General features: G+C 42.1%; 2 protein-coding genes and 1 long non-coding RNA gene across 7 annotated transcripts; 2 read left to right on the top strand and 1 right to left on the bottom strand.

The window, feature by feature from the left end:
• The first annotated feature begins 392 nt into the window (after window positions 1–392).
• slc30a5 (solute carrier family 30 member 5) lies at window positions 393–9,961 on the top strand. Of its 3 annotated transcripts, none has more exons than XM_024299156.2 (17): window positions 393–545; window positions 711–875; window positions 3,667–3,789; window positions 3,876–3,942; window positions 4,051–4,136; window positions 4,204–4,291; window positions 5,037–5,124; window positions 5,199–5,275; window positions 5,353–5,523; window positions 6,698–6,986; window positions 7,062–7,270; window positions 7,342–7,499; window positions 7,567–7,696; window positions 8,913–9,144; window positions 9,208–9,434; window positions 9,506–9,634; window positions 9,699–9,961. In XM_024299156.2, exons 2-17 carry the CDS (start codon window positions 805–807, stop codon window positions 9,867–9,869), a joined length of 2,316 nt encoding a protein of 771 aa, XP_024154924.1. In that variant the 5' UTR covers window positions 393–545; window positions 711–804; the 3' UTR covers window positions 9,870–9,961. The 3 variants fall into 3 exon arrangements, with proteins under 3 accessions (XP_024154924.1, XP_024154925.1, XP_024154923.1); XM_024299157.2 differs by having other exon boundaries at window positions 395–545; window positions 707–875; XM_024299155.2 differs by having other exon boundaries at window positions 402–545; window positions 634–875.
• Window positions 9,962–10,954: 993 nt separating this feature from the next.
• Window positions 10,955–26,036, bottom strand: LOC112163045 (MAM domain-containing protein 2). 3 transcript variants are annotated; one of them, XM_024299151.2, is made up of 16 exons: window positions 25,434–26,036; window positions 24,938–25,112; window positions 24,743–24,853; window positions 20,740–21,029; window positions 18,547–18,631; window positions 18,333–18,470; window positions 17,774–18,051; window positions 16,369–16,462; window positions 16,154–16,294; window positions 15,952–16,071; window positions 15,736–15,878; window positions 14,548–14,644; window positions 14,318–14,476; window positions 13,445–13,698; window positions 11,583–11,667; window positions 10,955–11,510 (listed from the first exon to the last, which is right to left on the bottom strand). In XM_024299151.2, exons 2-16 carry the CDS (start codon window positions 24,966–24,968, stop codon window positions 11,464–11,466), a joined length of 2,073 nt encoding a protein of 690 aa, XP_024154919.1. In that variant the 5' UTR covers window positions 24,969–25,112; window positions 25,434–26,036; the 3' UTR covers window positions 10,955–11,463. The 3 variants fall into 3 exon arrangements, with proteins under 3 accessions (XP_024154919.1, XP_024154920.1, XP_036070335.1); XM_024299152.2 differs by having other exon boundaries at window positions 24,938–25,012; XM_036214442.1 differs by having other exon boundaries at window positions 24,938–26,036.
• Window positions 23,556–25,910, top strand: LOC112163046. The gene is made up of 2 exons (XR_002922222.1): window positions 23,556–23,666; window positions 24,584–25,910. It is a non-coding gene; the product is annotated as an uncharacterized LOC112163046 (long non-coding RNA).
• Window positions 26,037–27,932: the final 1,896 nt, after the last annotated feature.

Genomic DNA, 27,932 nt, shown 5'->3' with positions numbered 1-27,932 from the left:
AGGAAAAAAATTGACAAGAAAATTTGGTATTTGGCTAAAAAATATATATATATATTTTAATCCATCATAGTCTGTTAACCCACATCTAAGATATAGGCGTTGAAACAAAGTAGCAGATACATTTACAACATGAAGGTATCCAAAAATACATGTTTTATTAATATTTTTAATATTAAAATAGAATTTGAACAGATCAAAGCCTTGCAGAATCAAGGATAAAAACAAAACTATTATCCATGATGACCATCGATTGTCCATTTCAATTGTTTTCTTAAATTAAATTAAAGAATTTAAGTTAATTAGATTAAGAACTGATGTTTTAGTGCGCTAAAAAGTTGGTTGTAAAGGAAGTCTTTTTAAATAAAGATTTACAAAAAAATCAGAAAATAATACTGCGCAGGCGCAACATTTACCGTCAACAGTCGCACGTGACGTGTCCAAAAGTGTCGTGGCTTAATGGATAGATCTGTTACTTTGATCTAATCATTTTATTTCTCCGTAGTACTTTAGTTAAGTTGAAGCGAAACATTCTGAATCATGTTGTCGTAAGTTATCAGCCGGACCTGTTCGTTCGTTTGTTTGTCTCACAGCTGTCCCAAACTACAAAGAAAAACCCCTTTTCTGTCGAAGCAGCTGGTGAGCTAACAGCTGCTAACTTCCAGACAGACAGGAGTTTGACAGAAACATGTCGGCTTTTCATTCGGAGGCAGAGACGTCCTGCTAGCCTGACGTAGGTGGAGGTTTGCAGTATTGCGGTGAGAGCGATGTGACGGACGCTGGAAGTGTTGGTGTCCGGATCTCAGAATGGACGAGAAGTACAGCAGCAATGTCCTGTCGGGGGGGAAGCTGGGCATGGTGGAGGTGCCGGACTCCAGGTAACATCTGCATTCATCCCATCTACACCTGATCTGCTGCTGCTGCTGTCCAACACTGGTGGATACTGTGTGGTCTTTGCTGTTCCTAACATGGTGTTAGTGTTTTATTTTAATTTTATAGGCAATTCTTAAAAAAAATAGAAAAAAATGAACAGGTAGGAAGAATATCTTACACAATAAAGTCATGTTGCAGTGAAAAGTTCCTGAGGTATGATGGCCTGAAGCTTCTATGAACCATAAGAGATACAAATGAATGAGAGTAATGATGAATGTTTGTCATTTGTATAGGTGACTAAATGAACTGTCATCAATTGTCTTAGTTTAAAAAATCAGTTCATTAAGTCTTTGCTGCATTTATCATTTTAAACCATTTTATTTGTCATTTTAAGGCAAAACCCGCTTTGATTGTATTTTATTACATTACTCATTTGTTTAGTTATGTGAAGGATATTTTTCAAATATCCAAAAAAATTATTTTTTAAAGTTAAATATGAAATCAAACTTAAAGCTGTTAATTAAAATCACATTGATTCATTTTTTTGGGCCCCTACAACTGTGACAGTCTGTCGGTCATTTTTTAATGTCTTCTCTTTGCATCCTGTAGTTTTAAACTTGGGTCTTCAAGGAAATGGTTTTGTTTCTCATATGCCTTTATATAATTTTTTTCTCTTGTTTTATTTGATTCGTCTCTTTTAAATTTAAAATCCCGAGGCACTTTACAGAAAATAATCTAAAATCGAGATTAAATAAATGCAGCTAAAATAAAAAATTAAACAATCTGCATAAAAACACATTTAAAGAAATATGAGAAAAATGAAAACAATAAAACTGAAGCCCCTTAAAGCTGGTTTGAATAAAGAAACGCTTGAGTCAACAGCATGATGACACAGTCAGGTCTTTCTCCAGTTTAGGAGTTAAGCTCGAATGGCATTTTTTTTTTAGAAATGGTTGATTTAGTTTTTGCTGAATCCATGTGGAGATCCATATGCAGAACCTGCTAAATCCCTTTTTTAGGTCACGTGGCTGCTGGAGCCTATCTCAGCTACTGTTGGGTGAAAGCCGGATGTTAACCTATGGAGTGTGTTTTTAAACTGTGAGAAGAAGCAGCAATCCCCATTTTATGAACCTTGCCAGGAATTGAACCAGGGTCTTCCCACTGTGAGGCAAGGGTGCTAACCACTGCACCACCGTGCAGCCCCCACCTTTTTTTTTATATAGAAAAACATTTTTAAATAGCTTATAAGTTGACCAGGCAGACTGATGCAAAATAAGACAACATCAAACCAGACTAACACCAGAAAACAAAGCTTCTCCTGCCATTTCACTTAACTATTCAAAGAGGAACCTCTCGAAAACGAGATGTATCATCTCAAGGGGCTGATCCTCCCATTGTCTATTAAATGTTAAATAATAATTTCTCCTCAGAACATGTCGGCACCAGTTCTTATCGGAGCCTCCAGGTCCTCTCACTCCTGAAAACCCTCCAATGTCAATCATATTATAGGATTTGTGTCTATGAATGTTCAACATAGCTATAGAAAAAAACAGGGGGTGTTTTCTTTCAGCACATCCTGTCCCACGGTCAAGTTATGGACATTGACTGTATAAGAGAACTGGACTGAGTGACCCCTGCTCTTGGAGTTACAGGACGGAAGTTACACACACAGGAAGTACCTGTTGGTTCCAAGACGCCAAAAACTCATAGACTTCTGTTGAAAACAAACAGCTGTTAGTCATTCTACCGGTCAGAATAACCATTGTTTTTTTGTTTTTTTTTTTACATATTCTTGATAATCCTATTTTTTTCCTTCATAGTTTTCTGTAATGGAAATCATTGAAGTTATAAACTTACGATGGAGTATTAGGGCCACCAAAAAAAGTAATATTCCAATTTTTTTCTCTTAAATTTACAAGATTAAAGTAAAATTGAGCCTACAGTCCAGCAAGTGAACACAGCATGCAGCAGCAGACGGCTAAACTGTGAAAAGCGTCTTGGGTTTCAACAGGAAAGCTGAATGTTTATTTGATTGTGAGTGGCTTAAAGGTTCAGAATTTCTTTGTTTTTGACACCGATCTGGTAATAGACAAATTTGGTTCTTTTCTCGTTAATTTGACTTTTTTCTCATAAATGTACAACTTTAACAATAATAAATTTAGAACTTTTAATCTTGTAAATTACTTGATTAAAAGTAATAAATGTACAAAAAAAGTCATACATTTAGCCTGTGACTTTTAAAGTCTTTAATAGACAACTTTATTCTTGTAATTTAACAGTTCTAACTTTTTTTCTCGTAAATGTACGAGATTTAAAGTAATAATTTTGAAAAAAAAATGTTTGCAAACTGGCCCTAATACTCCATTGTTTAAACTGACCAATCAGACTGTACTATAGAAGCAGAATGTTGAATGTTCAAAATGTTTGACAGATTCTTCTGAACCTGCTTTTAAATGGGAGGGGTGTGGCTGTCCAACAAGCTCACTCCTGATTGGCCCCACAGAAACCTTGACCCAGACTAATCACTGCTTACTGACGCCATCTGGTTCCAACATGGCGACGTCCTCATCATGAAAAAATGAATTCACTTTATTTCATTGGAGCTGGAAGTAAGACATTTTTTACAGGTGATGTCACACTCGCTCAGTCCAGTTCTCTTATACAGTCAGTGGTTAAGAAGTAGTTGAAGCTCGTTGATCAGTTTTAAGTTCAGTGGTTCCAAACTCTTGACATAAACTTGTGAGAATGACCACACATGGACGTGTGTTCCCATGATGCATCTGTGTCTCCTGACAGGTTAACGAAGTACATCGCTCTGCTGATCGTCTCCAAGGTGCTCAAAGCTTTAGGAGTATTTGAATCGTATGACATCTTAAAGTTTGTTCACATAGTTCAGTTCATCTTCATCTTAAAGTTAGGGTAAGTTCCTTCATTTCAGAACCACTGGGAGTGGGATTAGTCTGACTGCAGTCTCTGGGACTTCATGTGGCTTCTTCTTTTTCCAGGAGTGCTGTTATTCTGCTTTTCTTTCAAAAGCCTTTTTCATCTGGAAAGATCATCTCCAAAAGACAGGTGTGTTGGATTCCTTTAATTCCCAATCTTTGCTAGCATTAAGGAGAGAAAAGAAAACTGCTTTTCTCTGATCTTTATTGTGATGTTTTTTGCTGCTGTTTTTTTCAGTGGATAAAGCTGGCGAAGCACGCCGTTTTCAGCTGTGTGGTCTCCCTCCTGGGCTTCTTCGGCCTGACGCTCTGCGGTCCTCTGAGGTAGAGTCCAGTCTGGTGATGTGGAGCTGCAGCTGCTTCCCTGTGTTTATCAGAGTGTCTCTTGCAGGACTCTGCTGCTGTTTGAACATGCTGACGTGGTGGTTGTCGCGCTCCTCAGTGTTCTGTTTACAAACTCTGGAGGAGGACCGTCCAAAGTAAGAGGCTGGTTCACTCCCAGTCTTTATATTCTTTCATTATTATTCTAAGGAGGACTGGAAATGAACTGGTGCTGCCACAAACGATTGTTTCAGTAGTCGACTAATCACCAATTATTTTTTCTCTCATCGAGTAATGTGCAAAGTGGATGTAAAGCACAAATCTTAACCATCATTAGCTTTAAACGAACTAAAAACTAGATATACCGGTATATCATTATCTGCGATAATGCTAATGTGAATGCTGTAAGCTGAATTTGGCCGCTAAAGATGCTAATGCTGTTAGCTGAAGATGCTGAAACTGATAGCTAAAAACACTGAAGCTAATAGCTGAAAATGCTGAAGCATATAGCTAGCTAAAATGTTTTTTAAATGCTAAATTAGCCGAAAAAACTGAAAAAGCCTAAGTTAAACAAAACAGCTAGCATGCAGCTGAAATATTAGCTAAAGTCCATTAAAGCCTAAAAAACCTTAATAAATGCCAAAATAGTCCATAAAGCTAGCAGAATGCCGAGATAACTTTCAACTTTACTACAGTCTGATGCTATATAATATAAAGTAAGGACTTATCCACTATTAAATTAGTCGTCTACTATTTTAATAGTTGATTAGTCGACTAATCGTGGCAGCCCTGAGCTGGATTATGATGACTTCTTCTGTTGTTTCATCCATTCCAACTTTTGCTTTAAGGCGACTTGGGCTGAAAGAGTCTTAAAGTTTTGATTTCTTCTTTCTGGTCTTTCAGACGAGAGGAGCTGCTCTGTTCATCATTGCCGTGATCTGCCTCCTCCTCTTCGACAACGACGACCTCATGTCCAAAATGGGAGATCACCGTAAGATCCTCGGTTGTCGCTGAGCAGAAACTTCCTGCCGGCGGCTCTGTTTAACTTTACCGCTGTCTCTGCAGCTGAAGGACATCACGACAGCGCTCTCACTCACTTCCTCTACACGGCCATCTCTTTTTTGGGTGTTGCAGATCATAAAGTGAGGCTCTTGTGAGTGTTTTGTAACGCTGGTGCAGGCTTTGCATTGTGACCGTCCCGTGCTCTGCTCCCTGTTAGGGTGGAGTCGTGCTCCTGGTGGCGTCCTTGTTCTTGAAGGTTGGCTTCCACACGGCTGCCAGGAAGTTGTCGGTGGAGATCGGAGGCTCCAAACGTCTGTACGCCCTGGACTGCTTAGTTTCCGCTGCGGTGCTGCTTCCCTGGGTGATATTCCTGTCTGTGACCACAGAAGTGAGTAAATAAGGAGAGATGAGGGATACTTGATGTTTAATAAACTCCAACCAGGTCTGCTCAGCATTTCTTATGCTATGATCAGAAATCCAACTGCCACCACTCGATGAGGAGGCATCGGCAGAATCGTAGAAGCCGCAGAATCGGCAGAATTAGCTACTGTAGAGGTTAATCTTTTAGTCTCGTTGTTTGGATCCTCTTTTAGTTCGGATTATTTAACCTCTTCAAGTGAAGGATAAAGACAAAGTTCTGGTTTACACGTATGGACATTGTAGCCGTACATGGTAAAGTGACCGTGTCGTTCTGTCGTTGTCTATCCTATCTTTATTGACACAATGTTTCAAGACAGAACTTCTTCGACTCAAAATGGACATTGAACAACAGAGCTAAGCCCTCTGGTGGTCAAATCATATTTTTTTGCAAATTGTTGGTGTGATCGTTAATGTAGTTGTTGGGTATGTCCACAGCCTATGGGTATGGTGGATGACGCCACTATTGTGGTCACAGCTCCAAGAGGAGGACGTGTAAATGTTTCCGGGCAGCGAGTGTCCATATCGAGTGCCACCGGCAGCCTGGGTGTAAATGAAAAGCAGACCATTCTGCACTTCTAATCATTTGCAGCACAGATTTTGAGCATAAATGATAATGTTGTCAATTTAGTAAATTTTAGAAAGCATTTCTCCCAAGAAAGCACAGTGTTCTGTTGTGTTTGTAGTCTTCTCAGCATCAACTGCAGTTCGTCAGTACGCAGGTCTGGGTGCTACCAACCATTGGACACAGGGTGGCCGGATCAACATCTGGCCATTAGAGCTCCCACGATTTGACTAATTGACTATTAAAATAGTCGACGACTAATTTAATAGTTGATAAGACTTTAGACTGGATTAAAATCACGTTTAGAGTCAACTCAGTGACATAGAAATGCATCAACTTGGATAAATATTAATGCTAAAATCTTACTGTGTTACTGTGTAGCTGTTAAAACAGAGTGGATCCAATGACTGTATATGGGAACTGGACTGAGTGAGTGTGATGTCACCTATAAAAAATGACTTACTTGTGCCTCCAACCAGATGAATTTAATCTATTTGCCATTTTATTGGCAATACAACGTTGAAACCAAAAATCTTCTCTAAGGAGTGACCCCCATCTTTTTCCTCTTTTCTCTAACCAGAGTAAAGTGGAGTCGTGGGCGTCGCTGGTCTTTCCGTTCAGCATGGTCATCTTCTCCGTCATGATCCTGGAGTTTTACGTGGACGCAGTCTGCAGCGCAAAGATGGAGGCTCCCAGGTGCGCTCGCTACGGCACCTTCGCTCTCTTCTCCAGCGGCCTGCTGCTGGCCAACTTCTGGACCCACCCCCTCACCGATCAGATCCGCTCCATGAGCATACCCCCCAAGCTCGTCAGCACTGAGCACGTGCTGTCAGGTGGAGTGATGGTCAGCGCCATCTTCTTCTTAATGTGTAAGTGACAGGAAGTGATGCATCTGCTTCTGCAGCGTGACCACATCCCAACCCAGCTGTGTGACCTCTCTGCAGCCTCCAGCATTCTGGCAGCTCCCTCAAAGAAGGGGCAAAAAGGCACCTTGGTGGGGTATTCCCCTGAGGGAACGCCTCTGTATAACTTCATGGGGGACGCGCTGCATCACACGTCCCAGTCGCTGCCGCGGTTCATCTCAGATTCGCTCAAGCAGATCCTGGAGGAGTCCGACTCCAGACAGATCTTCTACTTCCTGTGTCTGAACCTGGTACGTGTGCGTTTGTCAGGGGAAACACTGTTTACTTCTTCCAGCTTTTGAGAAACTGGATCTGCTTTTAGGCCTTCACCTTCGTGGAGCTGTTTTATGGCGTCTGGACCAACAGCCTGGGGCTCATCTCGGACGGCTTCCACATGCTGTTCGACTGCTCCGCTCTGGTCCTGGGTCTGTTCGCCGCCCTCATGACTCGCTGGAAAGCCACTAGGATCTTCTCCTACGGGTGGAGTCTCCTTCATGACAGCAGCCCTTCACCTGGAGCTCCCAGACTGACTGAAGTTGTTTTCCAGGTTTGGTCGAGTGGAGATTCTGTCCGGGTTCATCAACGGCCTGTTCCTGATGGTCATCGCCTTCTTCGTGTTTATGGAGTCCGTCACGCGGTTGTTGGATCCTCCGAACATCGACACAGACATGCTGACGGTCAGTTTAGCCGATTTCATCTTCTGTCTGACATCCTAGTAGCTGCAGGAGAAAAGTGTCACGTCTGTTTATCCGATGTCCAGTTTTTAGAGCAGAGACTCTTCTGCTATGAAAAATCAGAAACTTTGAAGAAAATCTCTTTAAAACAAGAATACAGTATTTTTTTACTGATCTTCCTCTGGACTTGAACATAGTCAGTCTGCTATCCTCATCAGGAGGATTCTTCCAGGTTTTAGATGCATGATCCTTCCCCTCCAACTGGAGGTCTTAAGGTCTTTCCTTGTCTGGGATTAAAATCTATCATCACACCGGGCTCAGAGATATGTGTTCAAGCAACCACTTACAGTTAAAAGTCTATGCAAACACGCGTTCCAGGCTAAGCACGTTTTTAAGTCAGTTTGGGGCTCTACTTACAAAACATGCTTCCATCAAATACACAAAGTCAAACCAGTTGAACCAACCGGGGACTTGGATTTGCAGTGACGAATGGATGGCGTCCCTTTTGAGTGCCAACCGTTAAATTATTGATCATGGAGGAGAACTCAATAATTTTGGTTTATTCCTGACAGGAATTTTATTAATCTTTCATATATTAGAATAGAGCTGTGAAAGAAAAAGCCTTGATTGTAATGCAGTTGATTTTGCAATCAGACAATAATTCTCACTAGAATCTACCCATGTAGGAGAATATTATTACTGCTCCTCAGGGCTTTACTCAAACTCACTGTCTGGATTTCCATTAACTATGAAATTGTGTAAATTGAATTTGGGATAATAAATTCACTTAAACTGCAGGACCTAAAGTTCCACACCTGAAGGCCTCACTGCAGACGTAAAGCAATGACCTTAAAGTCCCTCTCTGATCATCTTTTGATCTTTTATAAAGTTGTTCCCAGTGGTCTTTCAATTCTAATTATGTTGCTTTTCGCCAAAATCTGCCATTTTCTAAGACATAGTTTCTGCAGAGTGGCAGGAACTCTGTTTACACGTTCTCCTGCTAGCTTACAGCACCTCACAACTCCAGGCTAACAAAGTCAGTCATCAGCCATCAGAACTATCCAGTCGTACAGGTGAGATCCAGATTCCAGCTCAGATGAGAAAAACATAGACGTTCATGGACAGTTTTTAGCTTAAGAACTTGTCAATAGTGGGTTTCTGAGGCCGCTGGTCCAGCCTCCTCCAGCCCCCCTCGTCACTCCCAGCTTTCTCTCTGCAGCCCGTGTCTGTCGGAGGCCTGCTGGTCAACCTGGTGGGGATCTGCGCTTTCAGCCACGCCCACTCCCACGGCGGCAAAAGCTGCTCGTCACATGACCACGGAAACTCGCATGGAGAGCACAGCCACTCCCACGGCGGACACGGCCACTCCCACGGCGGACACGGCCACTCCCACGGCAGCCACGGACACGCCCACGGCTCTCTGACCGGCGGCATGAACGCCAACATGAGAGGTGAGTCTGAGGAGCGCACTCAGAGGCGCAGCCCGGAGCCTGACCCGCTTCTGTCCTCCGCAGGCGTCTTCCTACATGTGCTGGCCGACACCCTGGGCAGCGTGGGCGTCATCATCTCCACTATCCTCATCCGGCAGTTTGGATGGTTGGTAGCCGACCCCATCTGCTCGCTCTTCATCGCCACTCTCATCTTCCTCAGTGTCATTCCCCTCCTGAAGGAAGCCTGCGAGGTTCTTCTTCTACGAATTCCCCCGGAGCATGAGAAGGAGCTCAATGGGGCTCTGGAAAAGGTGCAGCCATCTCCTGAAATCCTACAGTAACTGTTTAAAGAAGCCACCTTACAATGTATCTCCTCTTTCAGATCGATAAACTTGAGGGAGTTTTGTCGCACAGAGACGCTCACTTCTGGAGGCATTCTGCAAACATGGTCGCCGGCACCATCCACCTCCAGGTCATGTCAGACGTGGTGGAGCAGAGGATCACACAGCAGGTCGGTCCCTCTCACCGTCCTCTAAAACGCTGCTGTTCTACAGACTGAACCTCTCCTCCTTCAGGTGACGGCGCTCCTGAAAGACGCGGGGGTGAACAACCTGTCGGTGCAGGTGGAGAAGGAGGCGTACTTCCAGCACATGTCCGGACTCAGCTCCGGCTTTCACGAAGTCCTGGCGATGACGCAGCAGATGGAGTCTATGAAATACCCCAGCGACGGCACCTGCATCATGTAGCTTCAGTCAGACGGACCAAACGGGACGGAGTCTCTGAGAGACCGCCGAGTGTACAGAGGACGTTTGTGAAAAATAAATCTGCTTAAGTTCCATTCCTCTCTGCTGGAGATTTTCCTCAGTGTGTTTTAGTTCTGTCATCCTTTGATCATCCAGAAGGAAACGGCTTAAAGAGAGAATTATAGAGATGACATATTTAAAAGCATGGGGCGGGGCCATCATTTTGAAAATATGTCATAGACTGTATCTAAGAACTGGACTGACGGTGATGTCATCCATAGAAAACAGTTTATATACGGCTCCAACCGAATGACGTCAATTCAGTCGCCATTTTTCTTCGCAATACGACTGCAGCCATGTTGGAGCCAGATGATGTCAGCAAGCAGAATCGATCGGAGTCATCGTTTCTATGGCAACCACTCTCACCAATCAGGAGTCAACTTGCTGGAAGGCCACACCCCTTCCACTTGAAAGCAAGTTTGAGAGAATCATTTCAAAAGATGGAGCCAACAAGTCATGTATCAGATTTACACAATATTGTTGTACAAATGTACTCGGTGGTTCCAAGTAGCCAAAATCTCATTGACTTTTCTAAAAAAGTAAACAGCTATTACTGTCATAATTAATAGAATAACCATTCTTGCTCTGATACCTTTTTCTTAACTCGTCCTTAATTATTTTTTAAATATTTTTTTATTGGAAGTTATTCAAGTTATAAACTGGCTAATCAGATGCCTTAGTAAAAGTAGGCGGCCTTGCGTCAAAAGTTCAAAGCATTTGAGTAACAGATCCTCCTGAGCTTGCTTTCAGTAGAGGGGGTGTGGCCTTCTAATGCTAACTAAAGTGCTAAAACCAACACTGACCAATCACGGCTTACTGAGGACGTCTGGTTCCAACTTGTCGATGTGCACATTGCATAAAAATAGCGACTGAATTAGATTCATCTTGCTGCAGCTGGAGGTAAGGCATTTTCTATGTCACACTAAGTCCAGTTCTCTACGTACAGCCAATGCTTGGAAACAGGGGGACTCGTCCAGTTTTCATAAACAGTCAATGGGAATGACCAAATCCAGACAGACTGTCTGATAGCTCAGTAGGAGTTTTCCTCAGAGGAACTTTTAAATCACGTCTAAAAAATGTAATCCAGTTTTAAAAAAAAAAAAGCCAGAATTCAGCATTTTTGATGTATTTATTTGTTTTTTTATTAAAGAAAATGTAGAAGTTATGAGAGAAGGAAGGAGTCTTCCTCTTTTGCTGTTTAAAAACAGTGAAGGTTGTTACCGGGTAGATCGTACAGAAGCAGCGGAAGCAGAAAAAGGTCAAACGTGTCTCATGAACCAATGATCCTTCAGTTATCTGTTTCGTGGTGTGTATGTGTGAATGGAGAGGATGACTGCTGTTTCCACTGATGGAGTTCAGTCCTTTTCTCCAGCTGAGAGTCCATGCCAGCTGCTTCAGAAACAGAGTCGTGTAGAAAAATTTATTGCATTACTGAGCATTAGTCTAATGCAAACGAGTGTGAGGAGAGCTGCTGCAGAGGAGGCAACAACACCGAGTTGTTCTGTCCAGCCGTGGGGGGGGTGCACGCGTCCTCCTCCTACTGGATCTCATTGGAGCTCACCGTGCTGGCCTTCACCTTCAGGCCTGTAGGGAGAACAGAAGTGTCAGATTTGTGTGCCGCATTTCCCCTGGAATAATCAGAACGAGGTTGATGACCTGGACATGGCCCCCCCTGCAGGATGATGTCATCAATAGCAATGTCGCTCCTCACAGACGACCCCCGAGTGGCTTCAAATATAATCTGGTGCATACAGAAAACCAGATTATTTCATGAAAAGTTCAGGAAGTGAACAGAAACCTCAGCAGCTTTTGTTTGATTCAGTCAATCGTGATGTGAGCAACACTCTAGACCGGAGGTCTGCAACCTGCGGCTCCAGAGCCACAAGTGGATCTCTCCATGGAGACTCTGGCTGAAGAAAAATAAAATGCTAGCAATTTTTAAAAGTTTTTTAATTTTTGTAATCTAGTTTAATAAGGAACTTTAGGTTATTTTTGAGTTTAGCTAGTAATTAAGCAACAAGTTAACCTTCTTTTTTCCTAATTTGGCCTCTACTGAGTTTTTTAACCAAATTTTGAGTTTAGCTAAAAATTTAGCAATAAGGAAATTATGGCTAATTTGTTATCCACTGAGATTTTTTAAGCTAATTTAAAGTTTAGCTTCTATTTAACAACAGGCTAAAATTTTTGATTAATTTAGTTTACTCAGGAATTTTAGTCTATTTTGGAGTTTATCTAGTAATTAAGCAATGAGCTAGCTTTTGGCTAATTTGGCCTCTACTGAGGTAAATATTAATTCTATGGGTAAAATGTAAAAATGAAGAAAAAAAATTACATTTTGACAGATGCTAGTTTCTTTTTTATATATTTGCTTTTGATCATGCCAAAAAATATGAATAATTCATATTTATTTTTAATGAATTATCCAAATTTCCTAAAGACTAAAGTAAATTGTTGAGGCTTCTTCTAGGTTTTGATCAGTAGAAAACTAGTCCAAATGGCTCTTTTAGTGTAAAAGGTTGCTGACCCCTGCTCTAGACTGAAGACTTAAAGCACATTCTCCTTCTGTTTTTACAATTTTTCAAAGGTTATTTTATATTTTTTTTGTAATTTACTTTTTATTTTAGCCTTGTTTATAAAGTTTTCACAAGTAATATCAAATCTTCATAGAAAGATTAACCAAGCCAAATTTTAAAGTAAACAAAACTGTAAAACAATGCCCAGAGAAAACAAATCCCATTAGACCTAAAAAAAAATAAAAAACTTTTGCTTTCATTTTTTAATATTTTAATCTCTTTTTTTCTTGCTTAAAATTCCCTTTTACCTGAAAACTTTTAGCAAAATGATCATTCAGACACAAATAAACAAGCTGATGTTTTCTTGACCATTCTACAATTTATTAGGTCTTTCTTGAAAATTATTTAGTCTAGAAAATTGTTTTAAAATAATCAAAAATAACTCCCACTATAACAATTTAACGTTTTTTCCCCCTTTTTGAGCGTGCAATGTTTTTGGATATTTTATTTCTTAAATGTATTCAGCTACTTTAGTTTTATTTTTAGCTTTCTAATAACTTTGCTTTAAGCATATTTGTTAGCAAATATTTAACTTAACTAAGCAGCTTCGGCAGCTTTTAAGGCTCTGTTACTGAACTGCTGCTAAAATACGAAGAAAAAATAAGTATTTGATCCTTTGCTTATTTAGAAGTTTTACCCACTTTGAAAGAAATTAACAGTCTGTCATTTTTTGGTTCATTTGAACAGTGAGATAGAAAAAGACAGATTGTTAGTTTCTTTTTAAATCAGCAAAATGATCAAAAACTTATTTCCTTCACTGTAATTAAAGTATAAAATATTGAAGCGCAAATCTACAGATCTCTCATGACAAAAACTTCTCATAAATAAGCAATTTTTTTCTCTCTCTTAGAGCAGCTCTGACGTCCGCCTTCATAAAAGCAGAAAGTCTTGTCTGAAGGTCACAAACGTCTCTGTTCTACAGTGGATCAAGCGAGGCTGTCTTGCCTGGTGGGGTCTGTCCCACTGGTACTGCACTTGGCCCCTCAGCCAGGCGATGCTCTGCTCTCTGCTCTGTTGCCATAGCAACGTCTCCTGGCCTTCTTCGTTGAGGAGGACTCTGAGCACGCCGGTGCCCGAGCCGTACATGTGGTAGAAGAACTGCAGGCACTGAGGGGCCCGGCCCCCCCGCACCGGTCGTGACAGCAGCCGCGCGCTCTGTCCGGGCAGCATGGGCGACGCCTCCATGTGCAGGTAGTATCCTGGTGAGAGGTGGGAGGAGCTATCTACCGACAGGTCTTTATGGTTGGATGTGAGGAGCACAGGTGCATCTCTTTGATCAGAATATCAGTTAGTCCACTCAAAAAAAGAAAATCTGGTTTGAAACCAGTATCTGAGAGGAACTGGTCTGCAGAGGAGGCAAAAAGAGTCTTCAGGCCTTCCTCTCTTCACCCAGACTCCTGGACCTTCTTTTTTTTGTTGTTTTTGGAAGCAACAGGCCAGATCTTTCTCCATCCAGGTAGGACGCCTCTGATATCTCTGCTTGAAGGAATGTGAGCAGTTCAAGCTCCAGTTATCCGCTACATTTACAGCTGTAGATCTAGAAGTCTCCCAGTTGTAAAGGTCAGAGGTCAGATTCCCAAACTATACAGTTAACAGCCATCTTTCTTTCCCTCCTCATCTTCATTATCATGTTCTTGAAGATCCAGATTTTGGTTAACCAAGCAGGAACTTCCTTTGTGATGATGAATTCACTGTTATAATAATTTCAATTTTTAAGTGGATCTATTGGCCGATTTAAATCCTCGTTTTGGTGATATTCTGCTGAAATGGATGCACCTGTGCTGCAGGTGAGCTGCAGATACAGGAAGGACTCCTCACCCAAGCCGCTGCTGTGGTCTGCTCTGGGCCCGGTGTAGGAGGTGGGGGTGGGTCCTCTCCTCCTCTGCCAGTCGGCAGCATCTCTCTCCCTCTCCTGGGAATAACCACACAGTCCCGCCTCGAAGTCGCAGTGTCCCGGAGGGGGCAGCGACGACGAACCTGAGGGGAGAAATGAAAGCCCAACTTTAAAAAGGTGTTCCTCGGGGGGCTCGCAGGTGAGGAGGTGTTACCTGCCGTCAGCTCGCAGTCTCCCAGGCTCACGCTGATGTCGTCCAGAGCCACTGAGCCGCAGTCCCAGAAGCTCCTGCAGGTGCTGACGAAGGCCACCTGAACAGCAGAGTGAGAACATCAGGTCTGATCCACCAGAACATCCAGCCTCTCCCAGCAGGGACGCTGCAAAAACTCAACATTGAGAAAGTAATGAGACCCTTGTTTCAAGAAAAGATGTTCTATTTTTTGTTTTGCACAAAAAATATTCCAGTCAAAAACGTTTTTTAAGAAAAACTGGTTAAGAAGACATGTCTCAGTGACTGGAATTTTTTTTCTTTAAATAGGAATTCTTAATAAGACAGCTTTTCCTATATATTTTTTTTAATTGCTTATTTAACTAAATTCTGTCAATGAGATACAAATTTTTGACTTGTTTCCAGGGGGCTGTTTTTTCAGTGAGAGGCCTTAAAGGGGGCGGAGACTAAATTATGTTAAAAAGTTGGTGGTTCAACCCCAGAAAAGTCAAATCAGAGCTTTCATCTTCATTTGTCTGTAAATGATTTTTAACCCCTGTTTGTGTGTTTCCATGGTTACTGCATGAATACTCCATGCTGGTTGACTGCAAGTTCTGCTGCAGGAGATGGAAATAGAGTTTACATGTGAGCTGAATGAGAGAAGAAAACTATGGTGGCCTTGAAGTGCAAATCAGTCAAACAAATTACTCAAAGCAAAAACGTATTAAAGATCACAGCGACAATTACAAAAGCAAAACAAATTACACAAAAAAGGGTTATATTTCAAAAATCTAAGTAAAATTCCAAAAACCAAAATTCAATTTCAAAAAAAGAAATGAAATATTTTAGAAATAAACGTCATTTCCCAGAAATCGAAATGAAATATATAAAACAAAAACAAACTCTGATATTGACATTTGATGTTTGAGATTTTTTTTATTCTTCTTCAGTCTGCATGATAATAAAGCTTTATGATTAGTATGGAGCAAATCCAGTAAAGCTTCATGATGTATAACTTTCAGTTGAAGTGACAGAGAAACGTCATCATTAAATCAGTGAAGTCCCAGTGCACTAACTTTTCTGGCTTCTTTTTGTTTTTCATTTGTTAACATTTTATTTAAAATCCTGGTCTTTGTTCAGATGTCCTCAGCTGAGACTCCATCAGCACCCCTACACACACACACACACACACACCTTGGCCGCCTGTGACGTCTGGAAGCTGACGTCTGCTGCGATCCAGACTCCTCTGGACTTCTCCCCCTGAGTCCAGATCTGTTCCTGGCCCCCGCTGTGCTGCTGCAGGTAAACAGCTAAAGCCTGGTCCGTCTGGTTGAAGCCTGCAGAGGACAAAGGTCACGATCAACCGTCTGCAGATCCACACTCCGATCGAGGTCCAGGCCCATTCCTCACCTCTCAGGGAGAAGAAGAATCTGAGGCAGTACTTCATGCTCCCGGCCAGAGCTGGACCCAGTACTCGGCTCACGTAGGTGGAGCTCGGGCCAAACCGCCAATGAGCCAATAGGAACGACCCTGGAGGAAGAGGACAGCCTTTATCTGGGTGCAGACCTCGCTTGCTGCATGTGAGCGTCTCCTCTGTCTGTCAGACTCACACCTGCTCCCGTGGTGTGGTCTCCATTCCTGAAGATGTTGGGCTTCACCGACACCACCCTCCATGACGACCCCGCCTCCTGCGTGTAGCGGCAGAGACCTGACTCGAAGTCGCAGTTGGCGATGGAGGGGTCAAAGGTCGGCTCTGAGGAGGAAACAGGAAGCAGGATGAGGAGGAAAAAAAAGTAGAGGTGAAGGTGTGAAGAGGTTGCTGCTCACCTGTGTCTGTGCTGCAAAACTCTGGAGAGAAGGAGATGTCATCAAGCGCGATGTGACCCCCCGACTGACTGTTGAAGCCCACTTCAAAGACCACCTGAAGGTGCAGACACATTACACACCAGCAGCAAAAGCACTTTTTAGACAGCATCAATGTCAAGAATACAAATGTTTGGATGAGCATTTAAAGGGTAACCAAACAGAGTCCATTCTCAGTCCAGATTTGAAAAATGGTAGAAAAAAATGAATAAATAAAAAAAAGACAATACACCCACGAGCCATGCTAAAGCTAACACAACGACCGTTACAGAATCAAACATGGGCGGGGCTTTTATAATGAGCTGCAGAGCATGATGATGTCAAACTTCTGGGACTTACACCAGTTGACCAATCACAAAATTCAACTGCAATACCTCGTTTTAACCTGTAGGGGGCAGCACATATTTTCATGAAATTAAACAAGTTTACTTTAATTTGTCAAAAACAGCACTTGACAGCAATTTTAACATCCCATTTATAGAGGTCAACAGCCAAAAAAAGTTGATTTAGGATTTGGTTACCCTTTAAAAGCTGAAATCCCAATTACATGTTAAAGAAATATTTTATTTACATTATTTTTACTTGGAAAAATTATAAAATGTATTAATCACTCACTTCCTAGTACTACTACCTATCAAACAAAAAGGGGAGACATGCAATAAAAATGTCAAGAATGTATTATAAACAATAAACAATCAATCAACTTCACATGGAAATAAGAAATACTTAAAATACAGCAATTTTGAGGATAAAAGTGATTAGGATGACTAGAATCAAACACATAAATTAATTTTATGGAACAGGTTAGTCGACACCTATGGTTGAAACGTGTTTTAACCTTTTTAACACCAGAGCTCCAGTGTTTATATTCTTTAACTGCATTTTTTTAATAGTCAACATGATCAATGTAATTCCAGCAGATTCTGAATGAATCTGCTGGAATTATCGTGTTAACGCTTGAAAAGTTACAGATTGTTAAAGATTTTGTGTTTAAGCATCAACAGGATTAATAAGAAACTAAAAAAACACAGAATGACTGCAATATCTTTCAAACTGCATTTTTTTCTCTTAAAATTCAATTTTAAGTTTCATTTTCTTTATATATATGTCTTCTTTCATCAGAAAATGCAACAATAACATGCTAAAACACCAAAAACAGTTTCATTGGAGTGGATCTTTAAAGCACGATTTTTTTTAAACATTTCTTTTTTTTAAATTGGTTTTGAGAAGCACATTTTTTCCAGTGCAGATCCAGCATCAGATCACAGCTGGAAGGTTTTCCACTGATCACAGAGATGCTGAAAGTTCTGATCGTGTGGCACCAAAACCGCTTCTTTTTATTGACACAACTCAACTCCGAGGTGCTTACCTGCACCGAGTACGGAGCCTTGAGGTCCACCTGCACGGGGATCCATTCTCCCAGAGCCTCCCCCCACTCTTCCTGGTCCTCTAATCCCAGCCTCCACAGCTCCTGGTACTGACCGAGGCGGTCCCGGGTGTAAACAGAGAACAGATTTCCTCTCCCCTCGTTACGCTGGTACTGAAAGGTCAAACACCCTGACATAGGTGCCGTCGTCATGGGAGATGCCAGTTTGGCCACCTCCACAAAGGTCCTGGCGTGACCAGAGTCCACGTACATGAAGTGACCTGGGAAGGAGCAGAACTCCATTGGTCCTGGTTCTCTTTAGAGCATCACTTTCTCCAGGCTGGTAAACGTGAAGGAAATATTTCAAGAAAGAGAATCAATATGTGAGTGAAGCACATCTTTTTAGGACTCAGCTTCCTGCTCAGGTCAAAGGTTAACCTGGACAGGAAACATCTCAGTAACCATGACGAAGATGCTCCTCGTCACATGCTCACTCCCCAGCTGTAATTGAGGCTGCCCCCTCCCCCAGGAGTATTTGAAAGACTCCTCTCCAGCCCCTCACCTGTCTTGTTGTGGTAGGTGTGGTCATGGGGCATGTTGTTGTGCAGCAGCTGGATCTTGCCTCCCCCCACGTACCAGTTCACGTTGGCGTTCCACTGGTTCTTGTAGCCACACAGGTGGGGCTGCTCAAAATCACAGTCTGGGGGAGACAAAGAGCACATCAGCACGTCTGCATGGGACGAGGGGGGAGTAAAGATACCGGAGAGGTCACTGACCGAGGCAGTATCCGGGGCTGATGTGGATCTCAAAAATGGCCACGCTGCTTCCAGTTCTGAGCACAGGTCTGCCCTCCATGACGAGCTGAGCACAAACACACACAAACGCTCTGTTTATTTGAAGAGGGGCGCCCTTCGGGGGGGTCTCAAAGAGCCAGAGCCGCCTCCCCATGTAAGATAAACACACGCTCCACGACTCCCAGTGTTTGGACGGTGATGCCAGCGCTTCATCCTGGCCTGATGGATTTAAGGCCGTCCTGCTTCAGCTGCAGCCTCACATCTGTTCATCCCAGTTTAAATATGGAGACTTCACCTTCGAACAGAATCTTCTAATTCTGCTCTGGAGGGAAATGTGGGACAGCGCCACTGTCATATCCTCCAACAAAAGCACTCTAAAGGCTGGAAGCATCCATCCAGACTGCTGTGAGTCAAAGCACTTTGATGCTTTTCTCACCACCTGAATCTGACCTTTCCTGAATCAACCCTTTCCCTCCAGTGCCCGCTATTTTATTTCTCAAAAGTTACCAATTGATTGTTAAAAGTAAAAAAAAAAAAGATAAACTTCTTTGAAATCTTTTAGTCCAGCATTTCTTCACTAAGTATTAAGAAGGAAAATTTAACACAGATAAAGCCAAGTTATGACAGTCCATCTAAAGCAGAGGAGCCCAGCACGTTGAGTGTGGAGAGGTCATCAAAAATAGAACAAATAGGACAAAAAAATAAAGATATTTTTCAAAAATTGCCATCAACCAATAATCATTCTCACCTGGAAGTCTGTCACCTAAATGGCCAATCGTCACGTGGGTTCAACTAAAAGACTCATGTTCTCCTAATAGATATGAAGTTTTTCTTCCTCCTAAACTTCTGAAGTGTTTAAACTTTCAGTCTCAAGTCCTAACTGTGGACGTAGCTGCTAATGCGCTTTATTTTTTCTTCACTGGGGACGGACATGGTCAGCAACAATACTCAGGTAGACTATGGGGTTGAAACCATGCTCAAGTTGTACTAAGGGGACCAAGAAAATCTCCCCCACACCATGAACCACCACCACCAAGCCTGAACTGTTGATACAAGGCTGGATGGATCCATGCGTTCATGTTATTGATGCCAAATTCTTACCCTACCATCTGAATGTTGCAGCAGGAATAGAGACTCATCAGATCAGATAATGTTTTTCCATCTTTTATTGTCCAATTTTAGTGAGTCTGTGTGAATTGTGGCCTCAGTTTCCTATTCTTAGCTGACAGGACTGTCACTCGGTCTGGTTTTCTGCTGCTTTAGCCCATCTGCCTCACACGTGTCGTGCGTTCAGAGATGCTATTCTGCAGACCTCGGTTGTAACCAGTGGTTAGTAGAGATACTGTTGTCTTGACTCAATGACCAGTCTGGTCATTCTTCTCTGACCTCTGGCATCAACAAGAAGAACTGACGCTCTCTGGATATTTTCTCTTTTTTTGACCATTCTCTAGAATGGTCGAAGGTTGTGGGTGAAAATCTCAGTAAATCAGCAGTTTCTAGAATACTCAGACCACCCCGTCTGACACCAACAACCATGCCACCTTTAAAGTCACTTCAATCTCCTTTCTTCCCCCGTCTGATGCTCGGTTTGAACTGCAGCAGATTGTCTTCACCATGTCTACATTCATTGAGTTGCTGTTATGTGATTGGCTGATTAGAAATGTGCATTAACAGTTGGACAGGTGTATAAAGGGGCCAATGAGTGCAATCCTCACCACCACCGCCACATGGTTTGCTCTCACACAAGGCACTCTCAAAGAATCCCTGTTTTCACTGCTACTCATTTAGGAGCGATGCTGTTTGACAATGATGGGGAAAGTAGGAAGAAGAAGTAAAACAGGTAGTCCTTATGTATGGAAATGCACCTGCAGCTCCTAATGTTCATGATTCATGGTGTGGCACTAAAGCTGGATCAGACCAGATGTGGTCAGACCAGGTAAATTCGTGGTTGGAGTTAGCATGTATTGTGTATCTTAGTCTTTCTGATGTTTTTACAATTTTTACCTTAGAGTAAGCCTAACCAAAGTTTGTATAATGTGAGTAAACACAGTTGATGTTAGCCAAAAGTGAAACCTGTACAGCTCCTCAGACAGTTTCCTCTCCTTATCCCAGCCTCTCTTCTTCTATGTTGGTTTATTTGTTATCACAGATGATATCTTCTCAGAGTCGCTTTACCCTGTAAGGCTCCGTGGTGTTCTGCAGATCCACACTGGAGATGACCCAGCTCTCAGAGGGGGTCTGGCTGCTCCACAGCGGCTTGTCAAAGCTGTCTCCTTCAGAGCGCCGCAGGACCTCCAGACTCCCTGATTCTGTGATCTGGTAGACAAGCCTCAGGCAGCTCCATTCCTCCTGCTCCAGAACCGGACTGATCAGGATTCCTGCGATCTCCGTCGGTGGTTCTGCACCATGGCCCGAGCCGAGGTCCAGCTCAGTGTTCGATTCTGCTTCCACCGCGATGAAATGTCCTAAACAGATCGAGAAGAAGAAGAAACAGTTTCTTCACAATGCAAAGAATCCACATTCATCCAAAATGTATGTGGGAAAACAGCAACGAATCACTGAAGCCCTCCTTTCAACATACACAAAACTTTGGTGTAAAAACACATGCATATTTGTATCAGGTTACAGCTTTAAGAAAAAGTGAAGAAACATCTGAATGAAAATGGCACTTAGAGACACCACAGGGGTGTAATTAGACCTTAGAAACTATAATCTGTGAACCGTGACCTGACCCTCATGACCTGACACAGCCTTTGTTTATAGAAAACAGAATCATAAGACCATGTGAAAGGATGCAGGAAGTGGATCAAAACCTTCGTCTCTCATCTATTTATGAATGTCACAGTGAAGCATTTAGGTGGTCGTAACCCTTAGCAAAAGAAGGCGGTGTACTTAAAGTTAGCCTTTTATATACTATGTACTGTAAACTCAAAATGTTCCACTTTAGTATTCAGTTAGTTTACTTCCTACACTACATGCACATGGTTGCTGTACTTCTACTCAAGTATGGTTAAAAATAAACCTCAAGGGTTCTACTTTTTGCTTAGGAAAACGTAGTATAATAGGTGGTGATAAGACCTGGAATCCAATCCTTTACCGATCTCAGAGAGTCCAAGTTCAAGAGGAGTTCCTGCTCCTGCAGCCTCCTCATCCGACTGGAGTTTGTTTTTAATGATGTGGCTCAAGCTAGCTCAGAAAACTTAGGAATTTAAAAAAATGTTTCATAAAGTGGTTCATGTCTCTCTGTGAAAAATGCAACAAAAAAAGTAAAAGTCTTCCAAGCAGAATAAAACATGATAAAAGGGTAGATCCAGTTTTTATTAGGTTCTTTTTTCGTATTAAAGGATCGGAAATGTCGTAGATTCCTTTGTGGAAACCCCTACGGCACTATGCTCTGTGACCTCAGATGACCCACAAATCCTCACACTCCAGACTCTCATTTGGTTCAGTAAAATGTCTGTTTAAATAACACATTATTTCTCCTTTCTTTGGGAATATGAAACTTTTGATGTTTTAAAGTTTAAACTAATGAAACTGTCTTAATTAAAGCAGTCACCTGACCTTCTTTAGGACAAAACTGTTCTGAAACACGACTCCACTTCTCTGGTCTATTCCTGATGCTGTCATGAATGGCAGACGAAGGACCCAAACACAGGAGATGAGACTTTGTGGCAGAAACTTCAACATTTAGTAAATAAAGATAAACATGACAAAACCATGGGAGATCGAACCAGTGGCGAAGCAAAAAGATGACCTCACAATTATGAACTGAAAACCAAACATTAAATAGGTTGAGGGCAATTAACTGAAATGAAAACATGATTAACTTGGAACTGGTGTGACTGACAGGGAAACTTAGAACAAAGCCAAAAAATCAAACCAAACAAAACAGAACTTTTACAGTACCTCTCCCCAAAGGTGCAGGTCCCAGATGCCCAACAATCTAGGAGGAGGGGGCATTGAAGAACAAAACAAAAACAAGTCCAGAAAACATTTAGGGTTCCCACAGCCTGATGGATGTGAGGGGTATCAGAACCCCCCCTCAGGAACAGGACATGAGGACCAGTCCCGACGACTCTCCCCAGGGAAGGAAAACATGAAGGGGAGTAGCCCAGGCGGTCGTCCTCAAGGACTCAAAACATGGCCAAGGGGAATGAACGGTGACATCCTCAGGCACACGGAATATGAAGTGTGGCACTGGCGACCCTCCACAGGAACTGGAAGTTTCAAGGATGACCAGACAATTCCCCTCAGGAGCAGAATGCTTGGATGTGGAAAGGCATGACATGAAGATGGCTGCAGGAAAATGCAGGTGATGTGACGTGGCAAAGTTCTCCTGCTGGGTCCAAGGTGGTCAAGGCATTCTGTCATGATTGGCAGATGAAGGACCCAAATGCAGGAGACAAAACTTGGTGGCAGAAAACGTAAACATTTACAGAACATTCTGCTCCGTTGCATTCTAATGCATCCTCTTGCAGACAAACAGATCCATTGCTGTAGGTAGGGAACGAAATATAGAGCTTTGCCTTCTGGCTCAGCTCTCTCTTCACCACAACAGACCAGTGCAGCGATTGCATAATGGCAAACGCCGCTTCAATCCGCCTGTCGATCTCACGCTCTGATCTTCCCTCACTCGTGAACAAGACCCCAAGATATTTAAACTCCTCCACCAGGGCAGGAACTCTCCACCCACAGAGAGGAAAAACTACAGTTCTCAGGTTGAGAACCATGGCCTCAGACCTGTTTTAGCATGTTCTTAATAATACGATTTTTTTTTTCATATTTTTTCTGTAGGGCAAGTTACTCAAGTTATATATAAATATATATCTTAAATACTGGTGATTGGTCAATCAGGTGCCTCAGTAAAAGTGGGTGGTGCCACATCCAACATTTAAACCATTTGATTGACAGATTCTTCCAAGCCCACTTTCAGTGGAAGAGGTATGGCTTTCTAACAAGCTCACTCCTGATTGGCAAGAGTGGTTGCCATAGAAACATTAACTCGGACCAGTCACTGCTTATTGACATCTGGCTCCAACATGGCAGTATCAGTATTGCAAAAACATTGTAACTGAATTGACTTACTTTGGTTGGAGCTGGAGGTAAGTCATTGTCTTTGGTGACATCTTACATACAGTCAATGGGTCAAATACAGAGAACCGGTGTCACCACACCCAGCTGTATTTGACAATAATGCGACCCTTTAACACTGGAGCTCGAGTGTTTATGTTCTTTGATTTGCTGTAACTTTTTAACTGTTAACACGATCAACGTAATTCCAGTAGATTCAAAAGGAGAAACGCTGTTGAAAAGTTACAGTATGTTAAAAAATGTTGTGTTTAAGCGTTGCCGGTGACACCTCAGGTGTTAAAGGGTTAAAGGGTAGGTGTCCAGCTTAACGTTAATTAGACCTCCATGCCAACATGAAATCCAGATGTTAACTTATTCCACTGAACTGTGATGGTAAAAGCCTTTTAATTTAAGCTGATTCCACATTTACACTCTTTTAATGGGTTAATAATCCGAAAACCTCATAACAAGTCTGATTACAATCCGTTAACTTCTGCTTTTTCTGTAGGTAGGATCAAAACATTTGGGCTTTCTCTGGAAACGTGAGCCGGTGTTGACATGTATAACCATAGCAGAGCGTTGGTGGGCGCATTAGCCACTCGCATTATGAAAGCACATGAAGCAACAGAGAGTTTAGACGTCAGGACAGGTCAGAAATAAATTTAGGAGAAACATTTGAACGTCAACATGAACTTTAACCTCTTTGAGTCAACAAGATCCTGCTGCTCTGCTGAGGTCCCTGTCTGGACTTTAGAAACATCTGTTTCCAGCAGCTCCAGCAAACGAATAGGGTCGTGTTCTGTTCAAATGATCAGGCCTCCATCTGCTGGCTTTGATCGCACTGCAGAATTAGGCAGCGACACGAGTCTAGCATGAGCCTGTACAGCACTCATTCATGCAGTAGCAGCTCGCAGGGAAATGCCTAAATGTGTTTTTCCACCACATCCAGATGTGCCGTGATGCTGGAATCAACGCAGAGCAGACGCATCTCCTTCCAACAGCCGGGACCTGCAGCAAGCATTTCAATGAGGGAACCCGACGCAAACCTGCAAGCCCACAGCTGACAGAATCATCTGGACAAATGGGCAATTCTCTGTCTCTCAAGTACCATCTTTGTGCAGGGTCCAGCTCGTGGAGACCGGTTCTGACGAGTATCCGCAGGTGCTGGATTCAAAGTTGCATGAGCCTGGCAGAAGCTGGCTTTGGGCTCGGACGGCGCCTGTGAGGGATGGAAAAGTGAAGGAAGAGGTAATGGCAAGAATGAATCATCATCATTACCAAAACGCAGAGCAAAGGAACTCACCAGCAAAAGCTAAAAGACAGATGAGCAGCATTCTATCTTTCTGTGGAGAACCTGCAGCAACAGAAGAGTTTGCATCTGCAGAGAGGAAAGAAGTTTCAGGAAAAGTTTGTTTTCAAAGACCGAGCGTCTCTGTGGCACCCTGAAGCCTGCAGGGAGGGGGAGGAGGAGGAGGAGGCTGAGAGGAAGAAGAAGAGGAGGAGGAGAAAAGCAAATAGCCGGGAGTTAGACAGAAATGAAATGGAAGGGGGCTGGTGTGACGCAGCCTCACAGCATGAAACCATCAGCTGGAGGGGCTGCAGAGTGAGGACACGGACTCTGAGGCCTCGCCCCTCTGTCCACGAGGGAGAAGGCAGGGTGGGCTCAAGAAACTGCTTCTAACCTTCAGTCATCTGTTGCTCATCTGGGGGGAAAGTGCCAAACACTTCGGAAACAACGAGAAAAAGACATTTCTCACCCCTTCAGGCTTTGACCAGCTCCTTTCCAACCACTTACCCACCTAGAAGTGTATTTGGATCGGGGTGCACCCAACTCCTAAGGTCTCTTGGATGAAGACGAGAAGTTTGTCGTTTCCACTCACAGCACTTCAAAAAAACTGATATTCTGCGTCAGGACTGAGCTATCGCTCCCATCAGCAATCTGCTGTAACTTTTTACGCTTCTCACGCAGCTGGCTCCCCTTTGGACAGACCAACTTTGTTCAGGAGCAAAAGTTAATAGATGCCAGACACCGAGCAAAAAAGCAAGAAGACCAAAATCTTTCCTCAGAGAAAAAACAAAAAACAAAAACAAGGGTTTTGTTTGGAAATCAGGTTCCTGAGTGAAGGACGTCCAGCAGTCCAGTGTCTGCAGATATGAAAGTGTTCTGAGGAAAAACTCAACATTTGTGCTCCATCTGTCTGTCAAAGTTGGGCAGGTTCCTGTCTCTCTATCGCCCTCTTCTGTTTGTCCCTGCTATTACAGTCCTCTGTCCTTCACCTGCTGGAGTTTGTTTTTCTCATCTCCACTCACCTTAGCTGTATTTAAGACAGTCAGCTAACTCTTTGCATCTGTTATTTTCCCTGTTATGACAGCTATAAGTAAACTATTGTGTTTTGCTTGTATAAAAATGGAAAGAGAAAGAGGGCAAGCTACAAACAAGAAAATAAACAGTTCAGTCTTTAAGATTCTGTAATGTTAACAGGATAATTCCAGTAGATTCTGATGAGCCGCTTTTCTCCTTCAGAATCTACTGGAATTATCCTGTTAATGGCTGAAAAGTTACAGTGAATCAAAGAACATAAACAGTGGAGTTCTGCTATTTTTGGTTTAGACTGGGTATTCCAGACCTGCATTACTTGGTTCAAATGACCATAAAAACCATCCAAACTGGTTCAGAATCCTCACTGACCTCAGCAGCTCTCACAGAGACAATCATTACAGAAGTGTAGACATCCTTACTGTCATTTGAGAGGTGCTTTATGGTAATGAAATCATGCAAGAAGAGCCTGGATGAATGTGATTTAATCTAGGATTCTTAGCTTAAAGACACTCCGATTAAAATAGTGTTTTCTGTGATGATGGAATTGAATTAAATGTATTTATTTAATGAGGACAAATATAAAAACATAGACATACTCTGAGCAGCATGCCTATATCACAATGCTTTTAGTTGTAGATAATTTGCAGCATTTGCCCTTTGCTGGGCTTTTTTTTTTTGTATACATAAAATGAGAATAAAATACCAGAAATAAAACCAAAAAAAAAACAGTCATTGTTAAAATTTTATAAAGCAGTTTAAAAAACACAGTAAAACAACCTTTAAACCTTTTTTGTTTCATGTTAGGTCGGGGTTATAAGCTAGCGGCAGAGAGTGGAAACAGAAGGATGTTGGGAAGTAAGGGTGGGCTTACATTACGCCAGCAGTTCTGACCACAACTCAGAGATGAATTTCTGATGAAGTTCTGATGCTTTGGAGAAACTATATCTTAGAAAACGATACAGGTTTTAGATTTTGGCTAAAAAAACAGCATAATCATTATTAAGGCAAGGCAATAACCTTAATGAAGTCCAAAATGTCCAGATAACAGTACATCCCAATGTATACATGCATATATATATCTGTTTATCTAAATATCCATCCTTGTAAATGTGATAACTCCAAGCTTTTGAGCACATAAGACATGTTAATATCTGCAGATATTTCTGCGTATCATTACAGACATTTATTATTTTTATATCTTTATTTTTACACAAATTTTTGTACATATTGACATGTTTTTAATTTCATATTTTTTGTTACATTTCTTTTGCACTGGAATGGTGATTGCTCCAATGTCATTGTCAATGTGGATAGTGACAATAAAATTTTATGTTATCTTATCTTATTAAAAGATCCCTTTAAAAAGATCAAATAATCAGAGTGAGAATTTATCTTTTACTTTAATTTCTTTAAATCAATATTCACAAAATATTTATGAAATTGATCAAATACCTTCCTTGATCAATACAGACTTATGGCTGAACTAGTGACTTGTGGAGCAGATGGTTCTTATGATATTTGGGTCTCATAAAGATCAAATTTTAGATAAACATGCTCTGCCTAAACACAAATTAATTTATTTGAGACAGCATGGTTTATTGTGATGGACTTCCACATGGGAATCCAGATTAAAGCGTGAGTCTGAACAGTTAGCTAGGTTGAGTTATGTTCACACTCTAACTGGCCTCACTCCTTGGTTTTGTCCATTTGTTCTCTGTGTGTTTGTCTTTGTCTGGAGTCTTTATCACAAACGCTGGCAGAGTCACGGAGCAACTGTTGTGTCTAAGGGCTACAAAAATAGGACCCCACCTTCCTGCCCTACCAGGTGCCTGATGTAAATCCACTGGTAATATGAGGACATTTGTACACATGAAGTAAAATAAGTGCATCTGTCAGACCATAAGGAGAAGAATACATATCTGCTGGACAGAAGAAAGGGAAAAAAGATGCCAGATGATGTGTCAGATGCAGAGTCCAG

This window comes from Oryzias melastigma, linkage group LG12, assembly GCF_002922805.2.
Source record: "Oryzias melastigma strain HK-1 linkage group LG12, ASM292280v2, whole genome shotgun sequence".
Lineage (NCBI taxonomy): Eukaryota > Metazoa > Chordata > Actinopteri > Beloniformes > Adrianichthyidae > Oryzias > Oryzias melastigma.
This window is presented reverse-complemented; position numbering and strand designations above follow the sequence as displayed.

What these genes read in the sequence shown, in the direction of transcription:
- slc30a5 (XM_024299156.2), top strand. Translation starts at nt 805, where the DNA reads ATGGACGAGAAGTACAGCAGCAATGTCCTGTCGGGGGGGAAGCTGGGC. An exon ending in ATCTTCATCTTAAAGTTAGG is followed by an intron (nt 3,790 to 3,875) that starts GTAAGTTCCTTC and finishes TTCTTTTTCCAG; the next exon opens with GAGTGCTGTTATTCTGCTTT. An exon ending in ACTTCCTGTGTCTGAACCTG is followed by an intron (nt 7,271 to 7,341) that starts GTACGTGTGCGT and finishes ATCTGCTTTTAG; the next exon opens with GCCTTCACCTTCGTGGAGCT.
- LOC112163045 (XM_036214442.1), bottom strand. Translation starts at nt 24,968, where the DNA reads ATGCTGCTCATCTGTCTTTTAGCTTTTGCTG. An exon ending in AGACGTCACAGGCGGCCAAG is followed by an intron (nt 14,645 to 15,735) that starts GTGTGTGTGTGT and finishes TCTGCTGTTCAG; the next exon opens with GTGGCCTTCGTCAGCACCTG. An exon ending in GCAGGGGGGGCCATGTCCAG is followed by an intron (nt 11,511 to 11,582) that starts GTCATCAACCTC and finishes TTCTCCCTACAG; the next exon opens with GCCTGAAGGTGAAGGCCAGC.